Genomic DNA, 27,350 nt, shown 5'->3' with positions numbered 1-27,350 from the left:
AAGGACTCGTGGCCCAGCTGGCCTGATCAGGAGGTTCCCAGCCAGCAAGGACAGGGAATAACGTGAGCAGGAGTCTCAGCCAGGTCTGAGCTTTCAGAGCCTTTGGAGCTGGGGCTTTGTTCCAAGCAGAACATTAAATATTCAAGGATGGCAGAGGGATGGCAGGGAAGGGTGTGGGTTGGCATGCACATGCAGCTGGAGGAGGAGATGTGATCAATGACGTGATGACCAGGGAAGAAGGAGCAGGGCAGAGGTTTCCCCATGGTTCACAGCTGCCTGAGGAGGAGCTGAGAGTCTCTTGTGAAGTAACTTCTGCTTCATCAACTGATATCTAAAGAATTTCAGCCTGCTGCAATTCCCAGGTGTTGTTTCAGACTAGGGAAGCACTGCTACACACAGCCAACAGCTAACCACGACTCAGGCAGACCCTCCCACCTTCTCCATGTCTGAGTCTGCAGGAGCACATCACATGAGTGAGGTCAGGGAGCCCTGGACCACCTCCCTCCCTCTGCTTACCTTTGTATGTTTCAATGGGAGCCACTGGGCCAGAGTTTGGTTTGAGCCGGATGAGTTTTGAGCTCTTTGAGGATGCTTGAGAAAAATCAGAGAAAGGCTTTTTCTCCCAGCTTAGCAGCACCCCATGTCCTCCCCTGCCACGAGAACAATGCCAAGAGCACCGTGCTGGCAGCACTGGCATCCATTTCTGCAGCAGACACTTGGCAGCTGCTATGTTTCTCCTCTTCCCCTCCCCTCCTCAAAGTTTGATGCATGAAAAACTCAATGCATGAATAACTCAATAACTCTGCTGCAGAGCTGGGAGCAGCTACCCACACAAACCCCCTTTATGAATGCTTGGTGGTGTGGTTTGGGATAAGGATCTACCACTAACAAACTATTTTCTACTGGCCATGGAGGCCAGGCCAGCTGGCACCCAAAAACCTGCCAGGAGGAAAGTGCTACGGAGGTGGCATCTGACAGGGGTTGCTACAGGGTCCTGCAGAGCAGGTGCTGCTCCAGCCTGGCCCTTCCCCAGCAGCACGTACCTGTCTTTTTCTTGTGCTTCTTGCCTGCAGAGTGTGCTGTGCGCCCTGGTTTGCTCTTCGGAGCCGCTAGAGGATAGGAGAGGTCTGAGAGCTGTGCTGGGGAGGGGGCTCCCAGGGCCATGTTTCCCGTGTTTCCTCAGGGTAAAGGGCTGTCCCAGCTGGAATGAGGCTCCCTGGGGGTTGTGCTGCCATCCAGACCCACACAGAATGACCCAGGTAAAGCCACCAGGCCTTGGGAGGTTTTGTGCTTTCTTGAGCCCAGCAAGGAGCCAGGTTGAGCAGCAGTGAGGTCCCACGGGGTGTTTGGAAGTGGGTTCTGGTTCCATTGGATTTTTTGTGGAGTTTATGCCCTTGCAAGTGCAGGGTGGCCAGCTCCAGCCACCTGTGTTGGTCACATCCTCACAGTGACAGTGGTGGCAGGAGGTGGCCCTGCTCCCCATGGGCTCAGCCATGCTCAGAGCGCAGCTGCTCCTGCCCCCAACACCATCCCTGAAGCTGCTGTGGTACCAGGGCCCTGCTGGTCTCCACGGCTTTCCTTGGCCCCAAAAAGGCCTCCCTGGGGCTGGATGAGCAGAGCAGAGCTGAGCTGGACCCTCTGAGTAGGAGATTGTACCATGGGGGTTGTGCTGAGGGCTGCTGGGTGTCCTGGCCTGTGGCACTGAGGGAGAAACCTGCCCTGTCCCAGCCTGGCCTTACCTCGCATGCTCTTGGGAGGCTCTGGTGGCTTTGGCTTCTCTCCAAGTGCTGCTGTGTTTGGTGGGTCATCGCAGGTGGCATCAGAGAGAACATCAGATTTAAAACAGATCCCCCCTGGTTTGCCTAACAGGGTGGCAAAGGGACACTGGAAGCTCTAGGCAGGTGTCTACGCTGGGTCACTGGAGCTGTATCAGGTTGAGGATGTGCTGAAGCAGGAAGGTGAGACAAAGTCTCCTCTAAGTTAGCATCTCTAAGTGAGAAGAGAGGAAGGAAAAGCATTCCTAAGGGAAGGTGTGGGAGCTGCTGGAGGGCTGAGTGTTGGCATGTGGTCCTGACAGGGCCCAGGCACGGCGAGAGGCCAGGTCTGCAGAGCACTGTCAGGGCTGCCAGCCCTCCTGGCCCCTTGGTGTAGCTCTATCCTTGTTACTGCAGCAAAAGCAGCTTTGCCTTTCTGTGAGCCCACACAGGCCCAGGGTGCCGTGATCTGCACAGGAGGGATGCTAAAGGCAACGGCTGGAGTGAGCTGCAGGAATCTCGGGTGGGAAAAGGAGCTGAGCACCAAGGGCAGCTACCAAAGCGTGTGTGTGGTGGGAACCCTGAGGAGGAGAAGCTTCAGCCTCCACAGCCAGAGAGAAACCTCCCAAGGCTCCCACCTCAGGCAGTGCAGAGGAGACTGAGGAGGGAAATGCTTTAGAAGGATCTGTGCTCTGAGCCACACAGGCCTATCCACTCACAGGGAGATTCTGCTTCTACAAACAGGCTCCAGCCTCGGGAGATGACAGGATTTCCGTGATCCTCTCCGCTCACACCAGCAGCAGGCTGTGAACAATCCCTTCTACCCCTCACCCTCCTCATCTGCTGGGCTGAGCCCCAGCTGCGGGCAGGGCACAGACAAGCCCCGAGCTCCTTGCTGGGCAGGGGGAGCAGAGAGGCATGGAAAACACAGGTGCAGAGCTAGAAACTAAAGCAGGAATCTAACTGGCAGGACCCAGCTCAGCCCCGTGGCTCCTACCTTGTGCTCCTGGGCCAGCCTTGGCCGGGGGAGAGCCCACCTGCAGCGGGGCAGCCGCTGACAAGCTGGGGTAGTCTTGCAGTGATCAAAGGGAAAATTGTGTTACTGGGGGAGCTGGTACCCCACAAAAAACCCTGCAGTATTCCCACAGGGAGTCAGAGCCCCAAATCCAGCACCCAGCCCTGTGCCATGGGGGTCACCAGAGCCCTTGAACTGTAGGGGCAGCGTGTGCTGAGCTGCCCTGTGCTCACACCTGAGCCACTGCCCTGCACCCCTCTGCTCTGAAATAACGGCTGAGAAACAGCACACACACCTGGGATGGAGGCACCCAGCCCTGGTTTCCAATCCCAGCCCCCACGCCCTCCTTCAGGCTCTGCTGTTCCCTCAGAAATACAAATCAAAGGATTTCCAACCACCGCAGAGAAGTTGAACCAGGCAAGAAATTGTATAGCTCACTTGTTTGGTTTGCCCGCAAACCCTCACCCCCTCTGGCTCCATCCCCCTCCCCTGCTTCTCAATATTGGTAACAATCTTCAGGTTTGCTAGAAAACAAACCAGGGACTAAAAATTTTAAAAGCCATATTATTAATTTCAAGCTCCAGTTGGGTAACATAAGGAGGAGGAGGAAAAAAAAAAATCTCTTGATTCTTGCCAAGTTTCAAAGGACAAACCCGAGTAGGAGAGAAATGTGATTTCCCAGCTTCATCAAGGGGATGATAAACAATACAGAATAAAAAAGGAAAAAAAAAAAGATTATTTTTTTAATGACAAGCTCTAAGAGAAGGTGATAGACATTGTCCTTTTCAGCTGGAAAGTGGAAACCAATTGATATTAATACGGTGTTAAAGAGAATATGAAAAAATCCCTGTGCAAATTGGCAAGGGTTTAATTAGAGTCACAATAAAAAACAGCCCTGGAGGCATTTTGCTTTTTAGTCATTCACATACACCTCCACTCAATCGCATTTACAGAGCCAAGAAAATTATTAATGCTCATTATCCTGAGAACCTTTCCCTTTGTAGCTCTGGGCCATAATGGACAGTTTTATATTTTGGGAGGGGGAGAGAGACACATTTTGCCCCAGATCCACTTCATAAAAATGGAAAACGATGGGCAGCTCTGATGGAAATTGCTGTTCTTGGTGGCCTTCTGAGGAAGTGGAATCAATTGTACCAAGTCACATTTCATAGGAAAAACCACTGGGGCAAACAGCACTGGAGGAGTGGGGGAGCAGCCTGGAAAAGTCCTTCTCACAGGGATCCCTTTTCTGCAGGACCTCCCCAAAACCAGGCTGTGCTCAATTTCTGCTGGAGCTTGTGACCACCCAGCAGGGCTCAGGCTGGTCCTGTTTTTCCTAGAGGTGAACTGGCACTGCTGAGACTGCCATGAACTTGAGGGAGGAAAATTAAAGCAGAAAAAAATATTTAAAAAGGAAAAGTTTGGGGTTTTTGGTTTGTTGTGTTTTTTTGCTTATTTTGAACATGAGAAAAAATCTAACAAATGTCAAGGAAGAAGTTGACAGGCTTCAAGAAAGGCTTTGAAATAACAAAACTGCAGAAGGCAAAGGAGAATAGCACTTAATTCATCCTCCTAAGGGTAACTCTGTGATTTCTCTTCCTTCTACCCCCTTTGGCAGCTTCCACTGCCTGCAGACCCCATCCCTTGCCCGTGAACTCCTCCCTCTCTCCCCTCCCATCACACACCAGGCACAGAAAGCATCCTACGAGCACGACCACAGCTCCACCTTGACCACGAAAACACCACGAGCAGCCAAAGGAAGCAGATGTCTAGCAGCTCCATGCAACCCAGAGACAACCCAAATCGAATCCACTCCTCTAGCCTACGTGCCACGCTGCTTCTGCCGAGCTGCTACCCACTGCTGTGCGGAGGCACCGAGGAGAGGGGGAAGCACGCCGGGCTGCCTTTAAATACCTGGCTTTTTCTGGGCTTCTGTCACGGGCACTGAGGCAGCAAACTCAGAGGCTGGTCTGGTGATGCTTGCTTGTGGTGGGAAGCAGAAATTCAGAGGGTAGAAGATAGTGGGTCAGTTAGAGGGTGAAACAGCGCAGGGATGGGGCAGGGCTCTGGCAGGACTGGTTTAAATGTCTGGCTTTAGGGCAAGGAGGGATTTTAAAGCTCCTGAAATTAGAAGTCAAGGTTACAACAGAGTGTCTCACGTTGGTATTCTGGCCCTGCTTGGGGGTCACCTCTTGCAAAGTGCCCTACCAGGAGTTCAAGGGGTCACCTTTCCACAAAGTGTTTCCCTTGGGGCCCAGATGAATTAGATCTGCAGGCCCTTGGGAATGCCATGGTTTTAAAGAAATTCTTTCTGTTTTTCATGGAGGAGGAGCATCTCTGGCCAAAATCAGATCAGAATTAAGCTGTGCCTTGATTCCTTGTTGCTGGTCAGGGGCACAGAGTGGACTTTGGCATCAAGCCCCTCATGCTGCCCAGGTAAGGGCAGGTCCTTGAGCTGCTGGTGGCCCTGGCTGCCCTCTTCTGTGGAGCAGCCCCTCCAGAGACACCATCCTGGGGTGGGACGTGGCTCTGCAGAAGCACAGATGGGGATCTGGATGGGGTGAGGAGCAAGGAACTCAGGCCTGGCTGTAGAAAGCCAAAGACCTGGCAGCTAGGCAGCAATTTATTAATTTTGTCCCTTGCCATCAGTTAATGAAAGCATTAGGAAAACATTTTCTCTGCCCAGGGAGCAGGGTTTGGAGAAGGAATAAGCCCTGTGATGTCTCTCAGGTCCCTCAGAGCAGCCTGGCAGGAGAGGTTACCCCCAGCACCTCAACTCCCCAGAGACACTGTCCTGCCTGTGCCAGAGGTGCCACAAAGGCAGAGCACTGCAAATCATACAAGAGACACACCAAGCAGCTACCCACAGAAACACAGCAAAAAAAAAAAAAAAAAAATAGTCCTAAAATGTCACTACAGGTGAGCATGGATAAAAATCAGATCAACCCCAGTGGATTGTGTGGATGTAGATGTGATCACTTGGCCCTGCTGGGGCCGTGGGGATGGGTGAGCTCCATGCTCACCTCCTCCTGCACAGGTGCAGCATGCGTCTGGGTAAGGAGCTCTTCCTAACAAAGCTGAGCCTTGCACTCTTTTTCCAGGGTCACTCCAACTCCATGGAAGTTGGACTTAAACCCTCAGCTCCCTGATTAACTCCTCAAGCAGGGTACTTCCATGAATATATCTATATTTGCATAAACATGCAATCAAGCTTCCTCATCCCTTTGACTGGCTTCTGGCAGCTCCCCCAGACAGACTGTTACTAACATGCTGTGGGTGTAAAACGTCCTCCTGGGAAATATCAGGCCCTGAAAGCATGGCAAAGGGAGGAATGCGTGTCTAATTCCCCCATGAACAGCTTAAAAAAATGTCCTGCTGTCGAGTTTTATCTGCTCATTTCCAAAAGACAAGGAGAAACGCTGTCTCCTTGTTCAGGGGAGGAGGGAAGGAGGAACCCCCAGAAAAAGGACAAAAGTTTTCCTCCACTGGGAGATTTCAGGAATTAGGAAAGGATGTTTCTGGCACGTGTGTGAGCTCCAGCCCTGCACGCTCCCAGGCTGCTTGGACAGGAACCACCTGGGGAATTCTGGAATTCTGCAACAGGAAAACTGCACTTGTAGTACATCCAAGGGTTTGGCCACAGGGATTTGGTGCAGGACTGGGACGACCAGCAAGGACAGAGCAAAACCTGTGGGCTGCTCTGAGTCTGGTGGCAAGTGGCAGGTCAGAGATAAAGCAGGATGGGGTACAATTCCCCTCTCCTTCCAGACAAATACCTGGTTTAAATTTATTATGGATCAAAAAACTCTTCATTGCCTTCCCGCCCTGCTTGTCATGGAGCTGTGAGAGCATCTCTGGCAGCTGTGCCAGAGACAACAGCAAACCAGGGCTGCCCGGTGGAAGGTGAACCAAGCCAGGGTGATTTTTATCCATGTCCCTTTATCATCCTACAGAGCAGAGATCCACAGCCACCGACACAGCAGCTGAAAGAGGAGCCTGGGAGCAGAGCCCTGGCACCTGAGCGGGGCAGGGAGCATGGCACCCACCTGGCTGCGTGGTGCTGGCTGGCAGGGGGGTGCTGGTGGTGGTGGTGCTGGTTGAGGTGGTGGTTGAGGTGGTGGTTGGGGTGATGGTGGTGGTTTTTGCAGTGGTGGTTTTTGCGGTGGTGGTTTTTGCGGTGGTGGTTTTTGCAGTGGTGGTTTTTGCGGTGGTGGTTTTTGCGCCGTTTACTCGCTGCGGTCGCTCGTACGCTGACAAGCAAAGAGAAGAGTTGGGAGGCACTTCCTGGGGGCATGGTGGGTTTCCATGCCAGCCTGCACACCCGTGAGGCTGGCCTGAACTGGTGACTGATTTCTCAGCACGGTCACAACTGGGGCACTGGCAGGATTAAGGCGACGGCGGCTCGACGAGGCTGCCCGCAGCAAGGGCATGTGTGTGTGTGTGTGTGAGCAGGGGCTGCAGGCTGGGGCTGGATCAGCTTACTCTGCTGGTGCAGATATTGGCTTAAATACTTACAGCTCCATCATAAACTAATTGCCAATTAAGCTGAAAGGGGGAGATGAAGGCACTTCTGGGCAGGGATGGGTGAGGAGCAGGCAGGAGGTGCCAAGGAGCCCCCAGGCCAAGCTGGGCTCCCACTGCCTGGTGCCCACGTGCCCAGTTGTGCTCCAATTCCCTGCTGCCACCCCTCCCCAAATTACCTGGCACCATCAAACCCAAACAGGACCACTGGCACATGTTTGTTTCCAGTGGCACCCTTCAAATTTTGGGATGGCTGGGGGGGTCAGCAGAGCCCCCATGGAGCCAGGAGTGATCCCACCCCACTGCTCCCCACAACAACTCCGACTAAAATAACACTGGCACACAAATTCCTGCTTAACTTACACCTGCTGCCCTCCTGTCCTTGTTTGTCCCACTGCTTCATGCAGATTATAGTGCTTAATTTCATAATAGCCCTGAGCTAGTTTAAATACTTAATTTAGGTCACTTCTAGTCTCCTATGTGGGCTAAATAATCTCTCCTTAACTGGCCTTGGACATAAATCCCTCCTGTCCTCCTCCTGCACATCGCTCCCAGCACCCTCCTGGCTTCCAGGAAAACAAAAGTAATGCTGAGGATGACAAGCTTTGTAAATGGGAGGGGGAAAAAAGTTATCAAAATTGTTTTGAAGACAAAGGTGAAGAATATTTTGAGCTGTTGAAACATTTTTTTCTTTAAAATCCTAAATTACTTAAGGGAGACCTTTAATTTTTATTTGAAAACTTCAAGTAATTAACTGCTAAAAATCTAAATATGGTTCATTTACCCAGAAAACCTGTCCTCCACTTTTCTATTAGGTGCATTTTTCTTAATTGCATTTGCATTTCCCTGAAACGATTCCTCCTCCAATTCTTCCCACTTGCCTGCAAACCAAAGAACTCATTATTCATTCAGCTCCCTGATTTGTTTCTTCTGGAGGGGCACTCTGCACCACAGCATTCAAACCCAGGCTTCTGCTTACCCAAAACTCCAGGCTCTTTGATATCAAACTACCTCCAGCTTTGTTAAATAAGGAGCCCTCTCCTGCCATCAATCTTGCAGCAGCAATCCCTGCTGAGCTCTGCCTTTGCTGCTGACACCTCACAGACATTTGTTCATATGCATACACGTGTACATACAGATGTACACACACTCTAGATGCTTTTTTATTGATAGCCCAAGGTGACCCAGACTGGGTTCTATGCCAAATAATTCACACCCAGCTCCTTCTCAGAGCAGAATTCTGCAGTACTGGGGGGCTGAGGGGGGAGTTCACAGCCAGCACTGGTGATTTTGAAGAGTCTTTTTTTATTTCCTTTCCGGCTGCCATGCTAACGAACCTCATGGGGGGAAACCACGCCAGAGGAAGAGGCAAAATGAGGCTGCTGGAGTCAGAGGAAGAAAACATAAGACTCTTTGACAGGACAGAAAATGAGGCACAATTAGGGAAGACTTATTGCCTGGAAAATGATAATGGATAGAAAATAACCATATTTTTTTTCCTAGTGACATCCACAAGGATCATGCACCGAGGTGTTAAATGCCAGCATTTCAGTCAGGGTTTTACTTACTGCCAAAGGCTGAGCCTGCAGCTGCACCTGGAAAAAACAAGAGGAAGCCCAGTCACTGGAAGCAGGACACCATCAGAAGATCACACAGACACACAACATGGGACTGAGCAGCAGCTAATTAGTGGGGGCTTGCTCACAGGCACATCAGTTTGCTGCTACAGCTTAAAAGCTGCTTTTGTCAAAGCACAGAAACAGCCAGACAACGCTGTCTGGGCTCCTGGCATCTCAAGCCTTTCACCTGGAAGGAAAACCAGCGTGGTCCTTGCTGATGGGTTTTGTTGTTAACCATTTCCTTGGGCTGCTGTGACAGCCCAGCAAAGGACAAGCACAGAGGAGCACTGGGCTGAGGACAAGCTGTAGGGTCTGAACAATCACAGAATGAACTAGGCTGGAAAAGACCTTTAAGATCATCAAGTCCAACCTATGAGCTAACACCTCCTCATCAACTAAACCATGGCAGTGAGTGCCTTGTCCAGTCTGTTTTTAAACACATCCAAGGGCCTCCCTGCTGTAACACGTGGGTGATTCATGGAAAGTCTCAGCTCTGTGTGAATATAAAGCACAGTGATGGAAGAGGCAGGACTACCACAAGCAGAGGGCTTCAGAGAGCTGCCTCTGGGGCAGAGGAAGAGGATGTTGATGTGGGGAGGAGGAAGGAGACTGAATGACAGATGGGAAGAGAGATGAATGGGAGAAGGAAGAGGAGAGGAAGAAGGGAAATAGAAAGAGACACAAGGAATGGAGGGGAGGGAAAGAGAGAGAACAGCATGTCTGTGCCTGTCAGCACCAGAAACTCTCCCAGGCTCCTTTGAAGCAATGCAGCCGCTTGGTGGGAGCTGACAAGCTCGTTCCTTTCAAAGAACCTGCTCGTCTACCAGCCCTGGCACACACAAAACATTCCCGTCACGGCCTTGGGAGCCTGAATTTCAGCTTTGATCATCTTAAAGCACATAAATCTTTCAAAAAATTTGGGGGGAGGGAGAGAAAAGATTCTCTTTGGTAATGCTCAAAGCTGCTGCTTGAAAGGCTGGAGTGGCTACTGTGGCTTTGTGACATTTAAACAAGTTTGCTAATGTGGGGTGGACAGGAGCCCAGGAGGAACCTGCCCATCTGTGGTGTCTCCTGCCCCAATTCCCTGCTTGGAACACGGTGGGAATGCATCCTGCATCTCCTTTGTGCACTGCCACTGTCAGAGATGTGTTCCAGCAGCAAGTGGAGGAGGCTGGGGCTGTGCAGGGGACACCAGCAAGCACAGACAGGATCCAGGGAGCAGCCAGCACTCCTGCAGCTGAGCAGAGCCAGCCCAGAGCCCGTGGGCTGCTGGGCACAGTGCTCAATAATGCCTGTGTCAAAGGACAACAACTGGCATTGCCCTGAAGCCGTGGTTGTATCTTGGCCTAAGGTCATCACCCCTGTTCTTGACCATCCTGTAGATTCACCACGCCTCTGCCAGCAGCCAGCACATCACCTCTGCATCCACCACATCCTCTTTCATTCCTCTGTGTACCAAGACAGGGTGAGAACCCATTTCCCTTTGGAAAGCTGAGCATCCTGCCCTGATTGGAGCTGGGGAAAGACAAGATGAGCATCCCCTCCCCTGTGTGGGTGTGCTGCAGCCCAGGGCAGGGCTGGCTCCCTGCAGGTTACTCACATGCATTGGGGGACCCGTTGGGCAGGGGCAGGTAGGACCCTGCTCGCCAGGACCTGGAGCGAAAGTTCTTCTTGCACTTGCCACAGTCCTGGCCCGTGGTGTTGTGCTCACACTCGCACTGGAGGCTGCCCTCTTTGAAGGTGCACAGGTTGGCGTGGAGGTTGCATTTACACCTGGAGGAGGAAGACAGGGAAGAGCTGTCAGGTGGTGCTGCTGTTCCTGCTTGCCTCCAGTGTAGTGCTGGAAATGTGCTGAGGTCAGGCTGGTCACCCCTTCCCTGCTCCTCCTGCAGGTTTTGCCCACTGAACTCAGCAGTTTTCCCCAGTGTCTGGTGCTGGGGTGCAATGCCCACCTCCTCACCCAGGGCAGATCTGCAGCCTCTCGTCCAAAATGAGACACTTCACTCCCACCATCTGACTGAGGAGATTGCTTAATGGCAAGTCAACCTCTGCAGCTGAGACACCAGGAAGGAGCCCCTCACATGTCAGGCTGTTACAGGAATCTGGGTAATTACCTCAGATGGAGGCTGTGCCTTGGAGGCAGTCTCTGGCTTGGGATGGAGTGGCTGGGCTAACCCTGGTGGCACTCAGCCCTTGCCCCCTGTGCACTGTGCCAAAACCAGCAGCATTTTCTCCCGTGGGGTGAGGCTGCCCAGCACAAACCCTCCTCCCTCCGTGCAGCACAGCCCCAGCCTGCTGTGACCAAAATAACACAGACAACAAGCCACCACCAGCCTCCACCAGCGCGTCCCCGCCTCATCAGAGAAGGCAACAACTAAAAACGCTATTCAGCAATTTGCAAACATTAAGAAACTTTTAATGAGCTGTAGTGCAGTATGCAGGGAATAATTATCTCCGTGCACAATAATTCCTGTTGCTCAGGCTCCGGAGGTGACTTGTGCAGAGCACAGAGCCTGAGCCCATAACTCACACGTGGCTCTGGTGACTCCTGGGCCCGAGCTGAGGCCATCAGACAGAGACTTTGGGGACCAAAACATCTCATTTCATTCCAGACAGCTGATCCCTAGCCCAGCCTGACGGTTTTCCCTGCTTTGTGCAATAATTTACACCCTCAGAAGCAGAAGCAATAGAAAACAGTAATGCTGTGCCTTCTGTGCAGGGGTGGAGAAGTCTGATGGGGCAGCACTTCCTTTTACAGGGCTCAGGAGATGCAGAGCTGAGGGAATGAAACAGAGGAAACGTGGCCTGCTGATTCTTGTGCTCTGTCTGGGATAAACAGCCTGGATTAGGCTGGAGCTGGGAGTCTGGGTGCTGCTCATGCCCCCTGCTCCTGGTGCCTCTCCCCTCTCCCCTGGTGTCCCCAGAGAAGCTCCCCAGCCACCTGCCTGACCCACTGAGGCCGCCTTTGCCATGCTCTCCTCACGCATGGCTGGATAAGCTGACCTCATGTATGATTTCTTTTCTTCCTCTCCCTCCCCTCCCTGTCCTTAATTCTAGCAAACCCCGCTCAGAGGCTCAGCATAAGCTGGATGAACAATCTCTCCCCGTCTTACAACCCTGCCCCTGTGTCTGAACAAGCAGAGGAGGGAATTTTGCAGCCTCTAAAAGGGAGGAAGGAAGAAAACGTGGCCCAGGGAGCAGAGGCAGCCACGCTCAGCGTGCTCCACTTTGGGAGCGAGGGCTGGAGACGCCGCGTCACGGCTGACAGCACCAACAGCCCTGCTGCTCTGGGACTGATCAGCCCAGATCCAGGGGAAGGAAGTGGCTTTGGCTGGTGCCCACGGCCAGCAGGGATGCTGCATTTCAGATGCTGCACGTCCCCTTTGGCTCTGGTGAGGAAGGGTTTGGCTGAGCTGCCCCAGCCCTGTGGCACAGGCGCTGCCCAGCCCCGGGTGCTGCGGAGCCTGGCTCTGAATTATTCAGTGTCCACACAGCGTGGCCTCCTTCTCTCGCTTCAAAACCAGCAGACAGAGCAAAGCAGGCAAAGATAGTGTGGTAAAGCAGGTTAAAGCAGGTCAAAGCCTCACCACTGCTGCTCTGGGCCCTGCCTGAGCACGGTAACAGCTCTGGGAGCTGCAGCTCTCCTCCCTCCTGCGCTGATGGGGCAGCTCCAGGGCACAGCCTCAGCATCCTAGGAGGGTTTAGGAGCCCCAGGGGAGTGGGTGCAAGGGTGGAAGGGACTGTCACAGCCCTTCTTTTCCCTGAAGTTTGGGATGAGGTGGAGGGTGGTGCTTGGCTCCAGTGTTTGACCCTGTGAGTCACGGACCAGTCACAGCGGGGACATCAGCCCTGGGTGGCCACCACCTGGTCCCCAAGGTGACCTGAGGCAGCCTCGACCAACCCCCTCCACGTGTGGCACATCCTTGGTCCTGGCAGGATCTGAGCAGACATTTTGGGCTGTTTCTGGCTCCCAGTGCAGGAGGGTGAGACCCATTCACCATTAATTTGGCTCCAGCTACAAATCCTCCTCCCCACAGCGGGACCTGGCCTTGCTGAGGCACAGCTGTGTGCAGGAGGGTCACAGGGATCTGCTCCTCCACACACACTGCTCCCTTGCTGCTGGGGAGGGCTGGGGGCCCAGCACCAGCTCCTGGGACAGCCCAGCTGCCTCCTGCCCAGTGGGGACAGGGAGGGAGCTCATGGATGTCCCCCAGCCAGGTGGGACAGAGCACTGCTCTCCAGGGATGTCCCCAGACAGGAGGGTCAGAGCACCGCTCTCCAGGGATGTCCCCAGACAGGAGGGACAGAGCACTGCTCTCCATGAATGTCCCCAGCCAGGTGGGACAGAGCACTGCTCTCCATGGATGTCCCCAGACAGAGCACTGCTCTCCAGGGATGTCCCCAGACAGGAGGGACAGAGCACTGCTCTCCATGGATGTCCCCAGACAGGAGGGACAGAGCACTGCTCTCCATGGATGTCCCCAGACAGGTTGGACAGAGAACTGCTCTTCCCATGCTTCTCACTTCCTAATGGGTGTAAACAAGGCAAACTGAGCCGAGGAAGCAGAGGCAGTGTTCACCTTGCCTGCCTGTGCCCGGGTCACTGATTTTTCTCACTGCTAGGCCCTGTGCAGAAGTTTTGTTATCCGAAGGATCAATTTTACCAGGGAATTGCTTTCTGAATTCGACCTTTGAGGATCATCAATCTAAGCAGGAACTGTAACCCCAGCAGGCTGACCCCGCAGCACAGCACTTTCCAGCCCAATCAATCAGGCTGCATTATTTAATGGTGAGCAGCCGAGCACCCTCAGCCAGCCCCGTTCTGGGCAGAGCTTTCTGCATCCTGGCCTTCCTGCAGCTCGGGCTCAGTGGATCAGCTTCAACCCCTTCCTCAGGCTCCTGTGGCTCCTCCTCTGGGCCCACAGCCCAAGGACACGCCGATGGTCTGTGCCTGCCTTTCCCCAGCCAAGACTCAGCTGGTACAGACTGGAGCAAATGGCATTAGCCCAGTCCCCTGGGTGGGAGCTGCTCCTCCTGCTCGCTCTGCTCATCCTCCTCGGCTCCCAGCCACGCAGGAAGGAGAGGATGAAGGGAAAGGTTAGGAGCTACTTAGCAATGAGGCTTAAAAATCAGCAGCGGGGCAGACACCTGCTCTGTGTCCTGCAGAAGGGAGCCGTGGCCCGGCTCCAGCCCCGGGGCTGCTCCAGCAAAGTGCTGGCTGCAATATGGTCTCTCTGGCTCTGGAGGAGATCTGGGGAGCTGGGAGTGCTTCTCCTCTCTGGCTCGTGGGTCAAGGCTGTGCTGACAGTGCATTCAGGGCCTGTGTAGGGTCAGCAGGGGTGGGGAGCAGCCCCAGCAGGACCTGCAGCACCCTCAGGACACCCACCCTGCCCCTGGCTGGCAGGAGGTCACACCCTTGCACTTGGCATCCAACAAAAACTGGCTCACACTGCTCCCAGCAGGAGGGGTCGGAGCAATGTGTGCCCCAAGATGTTGCAGTTTGCACAAAGGGCTATTTATGAGTTTATTTCAGTGCAGGTCATCCAGCTTTCCTCAGAGTGGTGCAGTGTGGTTCTGATGCTGCCAATGCCTCCACCAGGGAACATCACGGAGCTTGGAGCACCGAGGAAAGTTTACAGAAAAGTGTCCTTTTTTCCTTTTATTTTCTTTTTTTTTCTTTTTTCCAGCCATAAAGAACACTTTTCTGCAATTCTCCATGTCAGCATCCTGGAGGTCACAGCAGCGAGCTGCTGGAGAGGTGTCTGGTGCCAAGCCCACGTGTGAGGGAAGGAGATGCCCACACACAGGAAGGGGGTGAGTGCAGCAAACCTGCAGCAAACCTCCCTCTGTGCTGGGAGTGGGAAAACAGCCCCTTTCCCTGAGCTTTCATTAATAATGACTTTTGAAGTAATTTTAAAAAGCCATCCCAGCCCTTTGTTTTATTTCCAAGGATTCTGACTTGTTTTAAAACTCCTTTTCTGTCCTCAACCCCACTTGCAGAGCAGGGAAGTGAGGCAGAGAAAGGCAAAGAGCATCTCCTCATCCCTCTCCCTGTAGGGATGGGGCAGCCTTGGGGGGCTGGCACCCCCTCAGACCCAGTGCAGTGACACTAGAGAGCTGCTCCATCTCCTTGTGCCTCTCGCCCAGCTCCCAGGACACAGCACTGATGGACATGGAGCAGCAGAAGGCCACCACCTCCCCTGCAAGCCCCTCCAGCCCAGCCTGCACGCTCCTCTCCACCAGGATGCTCTGCACGGCCACAGGGATGCTCTGGAGACTGCTGGTCCCGTCCTGCTGGGTTCCAAGCCATCACTCCCCTGCCTTTCCACCCCTGGGCTTGGCTTTGCCCCCCTGCTCCCTTTCTGCTGGGGAGAGGCAGCTCGGGAGAGCCGCTAATGACTGGCGGCCGGAGGAAGGCTTCTCAGAGCCTTCCCCTGAATTGTTTGCTCTCACTGTAATTGATGAGCCTTTAATGAGTCTCACGGGAAGATGTGTTTGAAGGGAGCTCTTTCCTCGCCGTCCCCAAGGAAAAGGATGTTTCAACTGATCTGGGCTCTCGGGGAAACATGAATAACTCTTCTCCATCTCTCTATTGTCATCCCCAGCGCTGCTCGCAGCACGCTCCGGCAGCTGCCCGGCCATGGCTTACCCACTTCTACCTGCTCTTCTGCAACTCTTTTGGCAGCTCAGCAAAAGCAGGGAGCAAATCTTTTGGGCAAAGCATAACGGGTGCTGAGCTTGGATTGTTTCTGGCCCATCTGTGCGTGTGGAAGCAGGTAAAAATAGCTTCTAATGGCTGGGCCATGGAAGAAGCACAGTCCCTTTGTGGAGGGTGTTTATATCAGGATTTGCTTTGCTCTGGCAGGGGTTTGCTGTTGTCAGTCCTAGAGCAGGGCTCAAGGGGTGAAAAAGGCAATGGTGGCTCATCCCAGGAGCCAGGCTGGGAGCTTCCCTGAGCCCGTGATCCAGGGGCTGAAGGAGAGGAAAAGCTATTTAAATGTGTTGGCTTTTTCAGCCAGAGTGAGAGGTTTCTGGCTTTCACTACTTTGTGCAGAGCCAAAGAACAGAAAAAAACCCTGAGTTAGGTCAGAGGGTTGTGAGCAGGTTGTTTTCCTTGTGGGTTTTTACTTTTGGTTGTGTGGTAGGGACGGGTGAGTCCTCCCAGCAGGAAGGAACCCTCCTCGCTGCCCTCCGAAATGATTTGAGGTTTGGGTTACAAAGATGAGACAATTTAAAAGATGCCAAAGTGGAGAGCACGCTGGCTGGCTGTTCCCATCCGAGAGGCTATTTATTTTAAATAAGTTGACACTCACCAGCTGTCAAGATCCTGCTGACTGGTGGAACATTATTTATATTCAAAGCTGTCTTAAAAAGCAAACACAAAACCAAACTTCCCCATTAGGGGGTCGGCCAGCAGAAGGGAGGAAGGGTGAAGAGGACATCACATGGATATGTGAACATAAATATTTGCAGAGTAATGGGTATAAATGCTCTTGGTTTTTCTCCTGGAATGCAATAATGCCTGCAATTGAGTTCATTGGCCAAATTGAATTTGGGCTCCTGTAGAAGTCTCTTTATATTAAGTGCTTTAACATACATCACCTTCTCAGTCTATCGATGAAATTCTATTATCCGCTCAGGGCCGGACACAGCTCGGCAACAAAATCGGAGGGGGAATAAAACCCTTCACAAACCAAAGCCAGGAGCAGGTAATAGGACCTTGGGCATCTGTCTCTGGCTATCGACAAAGTGTCAGCAGTGTCTGGGGGAGGGAGGAGCTCTCCGGGTTTCTCCCTCCCTCCTGCTCAGAGTTTCCTCCCCACCTTGCTGCAGTGGGAGTCAAAACCTTTGCAGGACTCCAGCAAACAGTTGCTGCACATTAATTTAACTCTATGACCAAGAGCAAGGTTTTGCTGGAACTCGAGCTAAATCCAGCCTGGAGGAACGCCAGGGAAGCTCAGCCATCCAGCTCTGGGGGCTGCCCAGCATGGGGGCGAGGACGGGCCGAGGAACACGGCGCTGCGCTGGCACCGACTTGGCTGTCCTTGACACGAGCATGCTGCTGCCTCCTGGGACCCGAGTTCTGTCTGCCAGGAGCTGCAGGGACAGGAGCAGGGACGGGCACAGGCAGTGCTTGCCCTGGTTTTCATGGTCATCCCAAAGCTGCCAAGTGTGGGCAGCAGCTGGCTGAGGGCTGCAGGGGCGTTGGGTTTGTTCTTGGGGGATGTTTGAGTGAGCCCGTGGCTGTTTTGGAGTGATGCCCCATCTCAGCTGGGGAAGCCCCTGCTCTCACAGATCATTCACCCCAGGTCCTGCCTGTTCCCCTTTGCTGCAGGTTCCTCCCTGCTCCTCAGGGTGAGATGTTCACCAGCCACCACACAAAATCTGAGACCCTCAACAAGAGACTCTTCCACAGACCAAACCTTTTCTCCAATTTAAAGACAGCTTTGCTGGAGAAGTCAGGATCAGCTGGAAGGTCTCCCACACCAGAGCCAGAAGAAGGAATGTCCAGCCAGGGCAAAGCAGCTCAGGGGCAGCTGGGATGGGCTTTGTGCTGGCACCCCTGGTTAGAGCTGAGCTACAGCCACAGCTTCATTGAGAGAAGGAGGCAGTGACCAGGAATTCATTCATCTTTAGCAGCAATGCAGCATCAACCACATCTCAAAACTCACCAAAAATGCAGAAAAATGCATCCCCTGCATGTGGGTACCACTGACCATTTCCAGCTCCTTTTATTGCAGGAGGTGCTCTTGGGGGTGGCCTTGCTCCTCCAGGTGTGGAGTGCCTGATCCTGGCTGTTGGCACCAGGGTAACAGGCTGGCCAAAGCTGTTCTGCTCCACCAGCACAAACTCTTCAAGTCATGTGGAGAGAAAATCCTCCTGGAGAGCATCCATGCATGAGACTGCACTGAGAACACACCAGGGAAGGAAGCAGGAAAGCACAAAGGGCCTTTCCCTTCAATTTTTTTGTGTGAGCAAAGTAGCAGCCAAGGAAGGCCAAGGAAAGCCCAGGAAGAGCAATTGGTGAAGTGAGGAAAGGAAACGCCACTTCAAAACTAGAAACCTCATCTTATTGGTGCCTCTTTGGCCTGAGCACAGCCCGAGAGGAGGCTCTGCTCCAGTGATGAGGGGTGCTCCCTCCTGCCTTCCTCCAGGGACTGCTCATCACCAGCAGGATGGACAGACAGACAGACAGTGCCTGCACTGGGGCAGGGCAGGACAGAGGGGAGAAATCCTAATAACCAGCCTAAAATTGATTCACTTCTGCTCAATCTGATTCCTCCTAACTGGATCCACATGTCCTGGCCATGGCACATTAACTTCAATTACAGATTATTAATGTCTCTGTGATGGAGCGTGCCCTGCTGAGCACGGCAGTGACTGAAGGGGAGGAAATTACTCCAGAGAGACCCAGGGTGCAATGGAAGCAGAGAACCAGTGGCTCTCACCACAGCCCTGGCAGCCAGGGAAAGCTCATTCACCCGTGCCTGAGCTCGCTGCTGCACCGAGGAGAAAATTAAGCAGTGAATAGAGAGATCTGTGGGGAAAAGTCCTTCCACTTCCCCACCCTGCCTGGCACACACACAGCACACAGAGCAAGGGCTTGCTTCTGTCTATTCCTGTCCTGGCTCTTCTGCATCTCCAGTTACTCTGCAGATCAATAGGGACAGGATGGAAGAAGAAAAGGGGGGAAATAAGAAAAGAAAAAAAGATAACAAGAAGAAAGAGAGTAAAAATAAATTGTCAGCCACGAATGGAGAGATGGAGCTGGCTGAGGCTGTGGGAGGAGGAGATGCAGAGGAGACCCTGAGGGAGCAGCCCATGCCCAGGAATGGAGCAGTGACCCCCAGGATTCACCAGATCCTCTGGCCTACAGGACAAGAGAAGGCAGAAAACTCTTTCCCCTTGTCCCCATGTCCTTTCCTCTCTTTCTGCTTTGCCCAAAAGCTCTGGGAGATGGTGGTGAGGAGTTTTCCTTGGTGTGAAGCTGAGGCATGAAGGATGGGGGCCAGGAGTGCACGGACTGAGGGGATCACAGAAAGCTCTGAACCCACCAGGGAAGGCAGCAGCACAAGAAACCACCTGGGCTCATGGTCTGCTCTGAGGGCAAAGAGTTTTCTCTTCCCTTGACCATGAATGTCGACTGGAAATGAGCTGCCAAGTGCCTCATCACCCCCTGGACACTGCCAAAATCCTGGTGTGGTACAGGGACACAGGCAATGCCACACTCTGAGGGCACACACTGCCACACACTGTGGCCAGGCACGGCTCCTTCAGCCTCTCGGGGCTGCTCACTCTGCTCTCCAGGTGGAATTTTCTGGCTGTTTTGCCCTTGACCCCTCATTTCTTCACAATCATCTTCCCTCTTGTTTCCAGAGGATCCCTAACACCACCCCCCTTTTATCTGGGCACTTTCCTGCTGTTCCTCCAGCATGTCCTGGAAGGGGCAGTGTGTGTCCATCCCCACCCCTGCCCACCCTGCCTCCCCCCTTCCCTGCACAGTGCTCCTGTCAGGCTCACATTGATTTCTCCTCTCTTCCTCTCAATAACCCATCCCTTGTTGAGCCATACCCTAGATTTAATTTGGTTTTAGTCCCTGCACTGTAACTGGCTTTGCTTACAGCTGGAATTAGATTGCTTTTCAGTGCAAAAACCTGCTTGCTGGGACTGGAATAATCACAGGAGCAGAGTTAATTCACAGGGAGCTTCTCCATCTTATACAGCACTTATCCACAGCTCCTCAGCTGCTCACCTTCCCTGCCCTGCACCCGTGGGGGCTGGAAAAGTCAGCAGAGGACAGGCACTGCCCTCTTTCCTGTCCAGCCCGATGTCCCTCTCTCCTGGGAGCCAGCCCAGCACGCCGGAGCAGCAAAGCAGCATCTTACTGTAGCTCACAACTGGGAGTTTGAGCTGACAAAAGCACATTTCAGCCTTTTCCCCCGCTCCCAGCCAAGGAAAAGCCCTCTCCTCGCTGCGGCCCCGCAGGATGCGCTCGGGGTGTGCCCGGGAGGATGCGGCCGGGCAGGTTTTGGGCAGCGGAGCCAGGAGCGGAGCCGGAGCCGCTGCGCTGCAGCAGCCGCGGGCAGGCGGCCACGGCGGCACCGCGCCAGCGCCGGGAGCGGCGGCCGCGGATCGGCCAACAAACCCCGACCTGTCTCGCCTTGGCCCCGGCTAAAAAGCAGCATTGCAGCTTCCCCGGGGCGCTCGCAGCCCGGCCATCCCCGCCCCCGGCTGCCCTCGGGCTGGAATTTTGGATGTCTCGCAGAGGTTGTGACTGCTCCAGCCCGGCGTGTGTTTGAAAGGGGTTTTCATCCCCTTCCCTAGCTGCCTCTTTTCATAAGTTTTTGGGGATTTTCTGTCTTGAACCAATCTCTGTTGCTATTAAATTATGTTAAATTTGGCCAGTGAATTCAGAAGCTGATGGGGGGCTGGGGAGGGGGGAGGACAACTGAGAGCAAGGTGCTGGGTTGGGGAGAATCCCACCAGCATGGCCTCAAGTCCAAAGTACTTGAGGCAACAAATCCTCCTTCAAATCAAAGTATTTGAAGCAACAAATCCTGCCCAAGGCAGGCAGGAAAGGTGCATGGCTCACAGGAGAAAGGTGCTCATGGGACACCAAGGGCATTTTAACTCTTTGAAGCACCAAGCATCCCCAGGCTGCTGTGGGAGCAGTAACACGTCCTTGGTTGTCTGTGCTCATCTTGGAAGCCCAAGCTCATTGTACAAGCACTGGCATCAAACATTCAGTCCTAATTGACCACACACATGTGGAGGTGCTCTCCCACTCCTCTGCCCACATGCCTGAGCCCTCCAGGGCTCCTCCCTGAGCAATCCCCACGCTGGGCACCCCAAAATGCCCCCAGCCCAGCTGAGAGCCACAGCTGCCTGTGAGAAAGGCCCTCACTGCTGCCTCCTGCCTGCCCTGGCGGGTGGAAAGGGCTCTCCCATCCCTCGCTGCAGCTTCCTTCCCCTTGGAGCCTGTTCAAAGCCAGCCTCGGTGGCACCTGCAAACATTTCTACTTGCAAGTCTCAGAAGCAAACCGTTTGGAAGCGATACAAACGGCTCCTCTGTCGCTGTGGTGATGCTTGTTAGCATGGGGTGGGTGATGGGGAGATTTTTCCCCTCTCGCCTGTAAGTCTCTCACAAGCTGGATGGGAAATCAGCCATCTCGGCACTTTTCCACCTTACTTTGCTTTTTCGGCTGATGTCACAACGTAACATATGGCATCGTATAGAGAAATGAAAAACAAATCCCAGGAGAAACAAACCCCCTCGTGCTTCCTCTGCCCCAGATCTGTCAGGGGGTTTAACCTTACCCCAAACTTCATCTGCCAGGGCTGGGGCCGCTCAGGGTGTGCAGGACTGACTGGGGATGACTCGCCCTGCTTGTACTGGCAGGGAGCTGGAGCTCAGTGGGGTGAGCCTCATTCCACTCCCCATATCCACCAGCATCACCCCTGAGACATCTGGGCAAAGGCTGGCTGTGTTTGCACAGCTGGGACAGGGGCTTGGAGGGAACTCAGACCCTGAGTGTCCATCCAAGCCACGTCCCAGCTCCCCCAGCACCAGCTGCAGGAGGACACAGCCTTGGAGGTGCCCCAGCTGTCCCCTGCAAGGACACATCTGCTGCCCTGCCTGGGGGGAAGGGCTGTTAGAGGGAGAAATGGTTATCTCTCAGTTGGCAGAAACGCTGATGGCTCAGTTTTCCAGCAAGAACCCCTCTGAGAGGAGACAAAGAAACGCAGCAGCGTTACCTGCCAGTGACCTCGATGTTGGAGACGGCGTAGAAGTACTTGTACAGGTTCTCCCTCTGCACGTAGGTGCCCCCCAGGGCGGGCCTCAGCAGCCTCATGCGCAGGTCGGTCACGGTGAAGAAGTCCTTGAGCCCCTTGGCGCTCTCCAGCCGCGTGTACAAGTTGTCCATGTTCTTGAGGTCGGGGCCAGCGAAGATGGCGAAGCGGTCCCGCACCTCAAACCGGACGGTTTTCTCTTTCTTGGAGCCCGCCCAGCGGGAATACTCCTCCGTGCAGAGGACCCTGTTGGCACTGGTGGTGGAGAGGTCCCGGACCCTCCGTGCTGGCATGCTGAAGGCCTCCATGCAGTCATCTGCATAATACTGGTACGGGTGCCAAGTCCTCCCGTTGTCCAGAGACTTCTCCAGCATCATGATGGTGGGGCGCCCGTACTCGAAGGTGATGACGATGTCGTCGGTCAGCTCGATGCTCTTGTTCCAGGACAGGGTGATGTTGGCCAGCAGCGGCTCCGGGTACCGGCGCCACGTCACGCTCTGCCAGTAAGTGGCCAGCCCCTCGTCCTCGCTGTCGAACATCAGCTTGGGCGGGTGGGCCAGGTCGGGGTTGGAGGCGTCGCACTCGTCGCTGCACAGGTACGGGTTCTCCTGGAATGACAACAGCCGTCACCAGATGTTGGAAGCCAGGACATTCCCCTGGCTGGCCTGGATGGCCCGAGCCCCTGGCAGGGGGCTCAGAGACCTTGGCACGGAGTCAAAGACACCTGTGCCTTTGATTTTAACTCATGGAGAAAATTACCAGCTTTGTTTGAAGACGTACAAGCCACTAGATATTAAGTAGAATGATAGTTACTTTGTGACAGGGTGAAAAAGTAGAATTTTGGGAGTTTTTAGAATGGGGGTTCAGGAGACAAGATGGAGGGATTTGGGCGTGCCTTGTCCTTCCTCCTTCTTCTTAGCCTCCATCTTCTGTGTGATGGTGGCACTTTTGGATTGGTTTAGAGATTGTCTAACATAGGTGATAGGTATTGGAAAATGATTGTAAATAAAGTACACATAGTTCTTAGTATAAAGTGTTAACACCACCCCAAGGGCGGGCGCTGTGCCATGAACTGACCTGCCAGACAGACCTCAGTGGGTCAGAGAAAGAATATTATAGATAAGGAAAAATAAACAACCTTGAAAAGCAGAACCGACGCATCTCGGCTTCTTCTTTGGTCGTGGGGCTGGGAAAAAACACCCTGTAACACCTCGAGGTCATCTCACCCCAGAGACCCCATCAACCAGAGAGGAAAGCAAAGCCTGGGCATGGCATGGGCAGCGTGGGCACTGGTTTGGCTGCTTGTGTCAACCTTAGCTGCTGGGCTGAGCTGGAGGGTGCCGGGGGCCTGGCTCTGGAGGATGTTTCTGAGAGTGAATTTAAGGCAGAAAGATGTGGCTTTGCCTCAGCTGCAAGAACGGCTGAGCTGTTTCCTCTGAAAGGCCCTTTGGGAAAGGGCTTTTCAATTTGGCACGGGGCAATTTTCATAGAAAGCTCCTTCCCTGAGATGGTCTCTGGGAAACCTGGGTTAAGCTTGGCTGATTTACAAGCCTACAGAAAGCTGTGCTCATCCCTGCTGCCTTGGAGGAGCTGAGTGGCTAAAACCCTCCAAGCACACCCTGCCTCTAACGGCTCCTGAGGCTGAAAAGGCTGGGACACACCATCCCCCAGTGCCTCTGAGCACAGCTAGAGGAGGGAAACCCAATTTCTGCAGCTCCAGGATGGGACAGAACTGAGCAGTGGCAGAGAGAGCAGAGATTTGTGCTCCTGCCCACAGGGAACAGGGTGGGAAGGATGGCTCATCCCTTCCAGGTGACAATGCCCACTGCCTCCAGAGCTGAGCACTGGGAGAGAACATCCAACCATCCCATTTTGCCCACAAGTGCCAGTGCACAGCCAGGCTGGTGTGTTTTGCAGGGCCAAAAGATCTCTTTAACCTCCACACCCCCGTGTGCTGAGCTGCACTAGGACACAATGCCAAGGTCACACATCACATGTTGAAGTTTTAGGGGTGGGCAGCTGTGCCAATGCATTTATTGCTCAGCTGTATGTTTGTTAAAGCCCAGCATCACTGCCCTGCAACCTCTGCCTCCAGGAGTGAGCACGTGGGTCACCCCTGCCTTGGGCATTGTGTAGGGCTGTGTTTTACTGGGTACACACCACAAAAAACTCTGCAACACACTGCAAATCCTTTTTTTGCATATGAAGCATCTCTTTGCTGTCACTTTGCCTCCCTCTCAGAATCAAAATCCAAAGGATTGGGGAGGGAGAGGGGTTGGTATGACAGCGGGCTCTGCTGCTGTGGGACCCTGCTCAGGAAGGCAGAGGCACCTGGCAGAGGAGGAGGAGGAGGTGATAAAGCAGCTGGAGCTGCTCAGAGCTGCTGGCTGGAGGTGAGGAGCCTGCTGGAGGTGAGGTCTGGCTCTCCTGAGCACAGCAGCTTTCAAGGTAAGGCTGAGCTGGGTATTGTTCTTTGCTTTGCGGGTGCTCTGTGCGTGGTTGAGGACCATGGGGAGGTGCTGTGTGTGGGGATCAGCGTGTTCCTGCCTGGCCTGGGGACTTCCTGCAGTGCCAGGGCTGTGCCAGGCTGTGGGGAGCTGATATTGGTACCTGGAGGCTCCAAAAAAAATGAGCTGCAGGGCTGGATCTGAGCAGGCTGGGTGTGTCTGGCTGCTGCAGGGGTGGGAAGAGGCTGCTCCTGTGTCCATGGCTGGCTTTGAGCTGGGAACTGCTGGAGCCTGGGTGCTGTGAGCTGCTTTTAGGGTGCCCTGGGCACACCCTGGCACAGCAGAGGAGGGGATCTGGCTGCCCGAAGAGGATGCTCTCAGGTGCAAAGTGGGGCTGTGCTTTGGACCTGGAAACCTCTGAGTAACACAAAGTGCTTTGGAAAATCTGGGTTTTGAATGTGGAAACCTCTGAGTAACACAACGTGCTTTGGAAATCTGGGCTTCGCCACCTCCTGCCAGGCAACCAAAAATCTTGCAAACTGCTTAGAGTTTCTCCATCCGTGTCTGTAAAATGTGCCTTTGGTGCCTCCTCAGAGCTCAGAGGTGTGCACTGAAGGCAAACAACTGTTTGCAAAGTCAGTGGAGGCCACGGCACCCAGGAGCCCTGAGAAACTCCTGAGGACACAAATAATTCTGTGTCTGGAGCAGCAGGCGAGCAGCACAGTGCAAACAAGGCAGGAGGCTCCCTGTCAGCACGGGGGAAAACAAAGCAGTGAGAGGCTGATGTGCAGGTGAGAACCAGGCTCCTGTGCAGGGCAGGCAGCCCCGGGGACACGAGGGGACTCTGTGACTGCAGCACACGTTGTGTTTGTGTTGGTGTGCACGAGGCTGCCAGGGAAAGCAGCACAAGGGAAAACAGGTCAAAATTCAAATTGCTTTCAACCCAGTCTTGCTCTGACACACCCCTGCCTGGCAGTGAAGCTGCAAATGCCATATTGGGGTTTGTTCCTCCTGTCACAGCCTCAGCCTGGGCCACGTGTGGCCTTTGCCACCTCTGTGTGTGCTGGAAGGAAGGGCTGGGACTGGAGCTGCTGAGTGCTTGCCCTGCAGCAGGGAGGTTACTCACAATAGGGTGCTTGGGTTGATGTTTTAAAAGCAAATAGCTGGATTGTTTATGTATTTATTTATCTATTTATTTATCTATTTATTTATTTTTAAATTCATTTATTTATTTATTTTGTTTGTTTGCAGCTGTGATAACTGGCCAAGGGAAATCAGTGGAATGCTCAGGCTTGTTTCGGTGGGTGAGGTTAAGTAGTGAAGGCACCCCACAACCCCCTCAAAGATGGGGAGATGCCAGCTGGGCTGTGCTGGGGCTCTGAGCCACGCTGGGGGGCCCTCTCCTGCCACAACAAGCTGTTCTGGAGTAGGGATGAAAAAACCCTGAGATATTGACACATTTAATATGCTCTCCTGACTCGTCACGTTCAGAGGAATTGTTTACCTCTGCTAATGAGACACAGCTTCCTGCTGGGGGATGGAGCTGCCTCTCAGCTCAGCTTTACAGCAGTGGCTGAGGGAAAAGGCACAAAAATCCCCCTCAGCTGAAGTGCTGGGGGCTCTGAGTGTGCTTCCTGTGCTCAGGCAACATATTGTGTTGCAGTATGGTCCTCCTGTCAATGTGGCCATACAGATGGCTTAATGTGACAGTCCTGAAAAGACCATCCCGGAGGTCCATTCCTGCCTCTTGTCTGGAGGAGGGGGCAGCAGGTGGAGGATGGGCTTGGGATGGCAGCAGGAAACTCCCTGACAAACCTGCCCTGCTGCTCAGAGGCTCTGTCTGAGCAGAGTCTGTGTCTCAGAGCTGTCCTGGCAAGGGAGCTCCTGCCATGAGCCTTTCTTTCCTTGTGTGCAGCAGGCACAGCCCTTGAGCTGCTGTGAGATTAATCTCACCAAATATTTGCCCCTTGAGCTGGTGTGAGATGAATCTCACTGTGTATTTGCCCCTCAAGCTGGTGTGAGATGAATCCCAATGAGTATTTGCCCCTCGAGCTGGTGTGAGATGAATCTCACTGAGTATTTGCCCCTTCAGCTGCTGTGAGATGAATCCCACTGAGTATTTGCCCCTCAAGCTGGTGTGAGATGAATCTCACTGAGTATTTGCCCCTCAAGCTGGTGTGAGATGAATCCCACTGAGTATTTGCCCCTCAAGCTGGTGTGAGATGAATCCCACTGAGTATTTTCCACTTGAGCTGTGCCCAGCATGGCCACAGTGGCCACCTCCAGGGCTCCTATCAAAGCTTTCTTTGGAGTGGCCAAATTAAACAAATTAAGGGCTCTGTGATGAAACCACACCAAGGAAACGTTACCCAGACAAAAGGCTGGCCAGGATGGGAGGCAGGACAGATTTCCCTGGAGCAGCTGAGTCTGATCAAGCATGATCTCCCACCTCATAGTCTGGAGGAGCAGGGCTGGCCCTGGGAGCGTCCTGGCAGGTCAGGAGCAGGGAGCAGAGGAGTGAAAACCCTGCCACATGCTCATCCCAGGGAATGGAGGTGCAGAATCCCTGCTGGCTCCTGTGTATCCCAGCCTGGCAGCACCCCCAAAGGTCTCTTGAACCACCCTGATGCTCTGGGAGGGGGAAAATGGCTCAAGAAGTGCATGGTTGTAACAGGGCAAACACAAAAATAACCTCCAGGTGACAAGGTGGGGGAGAGCTTCAAAAGCCTCTGAAGAGTCACACCACTACAGCTTCCTGTGCTAAAATGAAATGTTCCTTTTTGGGGTTAGGTTTATTGAATTGTCCTTCCTCTGTGGGATGCTCAGTGCCTTTTCTGCTGGGGGGGTGGTTTGGAGTTGGGCAGGAGGGCAGGGGGGAGCGGAAACAGATGGCCACATTTTGGCTGCTGCCCTGGTCCTGGTAAGATCAGATATAGCACCGTTGAAACAATTCCAGGTATTATTTTTGAATCTGGTTTCCTCCTCCAAGCTGTGTGTCCTCCAAAGAATCTGTCCAAAGTCTTGAGATATTTAAGTCTTCAATCTAAAAGTCAGGATGCATTAGCCAGGCAAACTTGGTCTCAGTGAGCTTAAAATAAACCAGTTCACTTTGAGTCTCACGCTATTAAATCAGTCGTGAGTGTCCTCACAGCAACTAAACATTGCAGATTCAGGCTCTCCAGCTCTTCTGGTTGGGCACTTT

At 53.5% G+C, this 27,350-nt stretch overlaps 1 protein-coding gene and 1 long non-coding RNA gene across 5 annotated transcripts in view; one reads left to right on the top strand and one right to left on the bottom strand.

Annotated features, from left to right (window-relative positions):
• The window catches only part of NTNG2 (netrin G2), a 51,420-nt gene that overhangs the window by 7,252 nt on the left and 16,818 nt on the right, over positions 1 to 27,350 (bottom strand). For all 4 annotated transcript variants that reach the window (XM_064393905.1, XM_064393902.1, XM_064393903.1 and 1 more), the window contains exons 3-5: positions 21,666 to 22,309; positions 10,510 to 10,682; positions 8,859 to 8,885 (exon numbers count right to left, since the gene is read on the bottom strand). In XM_064393905.1, coding sequence (XP_064249975.1) covers positions 8,859 to 8,885; positions 10,510 to 10,682; positions 21,666 to 22,309 — 844 coding nt within the window. The remainder of the gene's footprint in view (positions 1 to 8,858; positions 8,886 to 10,509; positions 10,683 to 21,665; positions 22,310 to 27,350) is intronic.
• On the top strand, positions 13,414 to 19,942 carry LOC135283280 (uncharacterized). Its single transcript, XR_010349126.1, has 3 exons — positions 13,414 to 14,723; positions 15,515 to 15,685; positions 17,245 to 19,942. It is a non-coding gene; the product is annotated as an uncharacterized LOC135283280 (long non-coding RNA).

The sequence above is a fragment of the Passer domesticus genome, chromosome 18, assembly GCF_036417665.1.
Source record: "Passer domesticus isolate bPasDom1 chromosome 18, bPasDom1.hap1, whole genome shotgun sequence".
Taxonomy (NCBI): Eukaryota; Metazoa; Chordata; class Aves; order Passeriformes; family Passeridae; genus Passer; species Passer domesticus.
The sequence above is the reverse complement of the archived record's forward strand: the minus strand, read 5'-3'. Positions and strand labels throughout refer to the sequence as shown.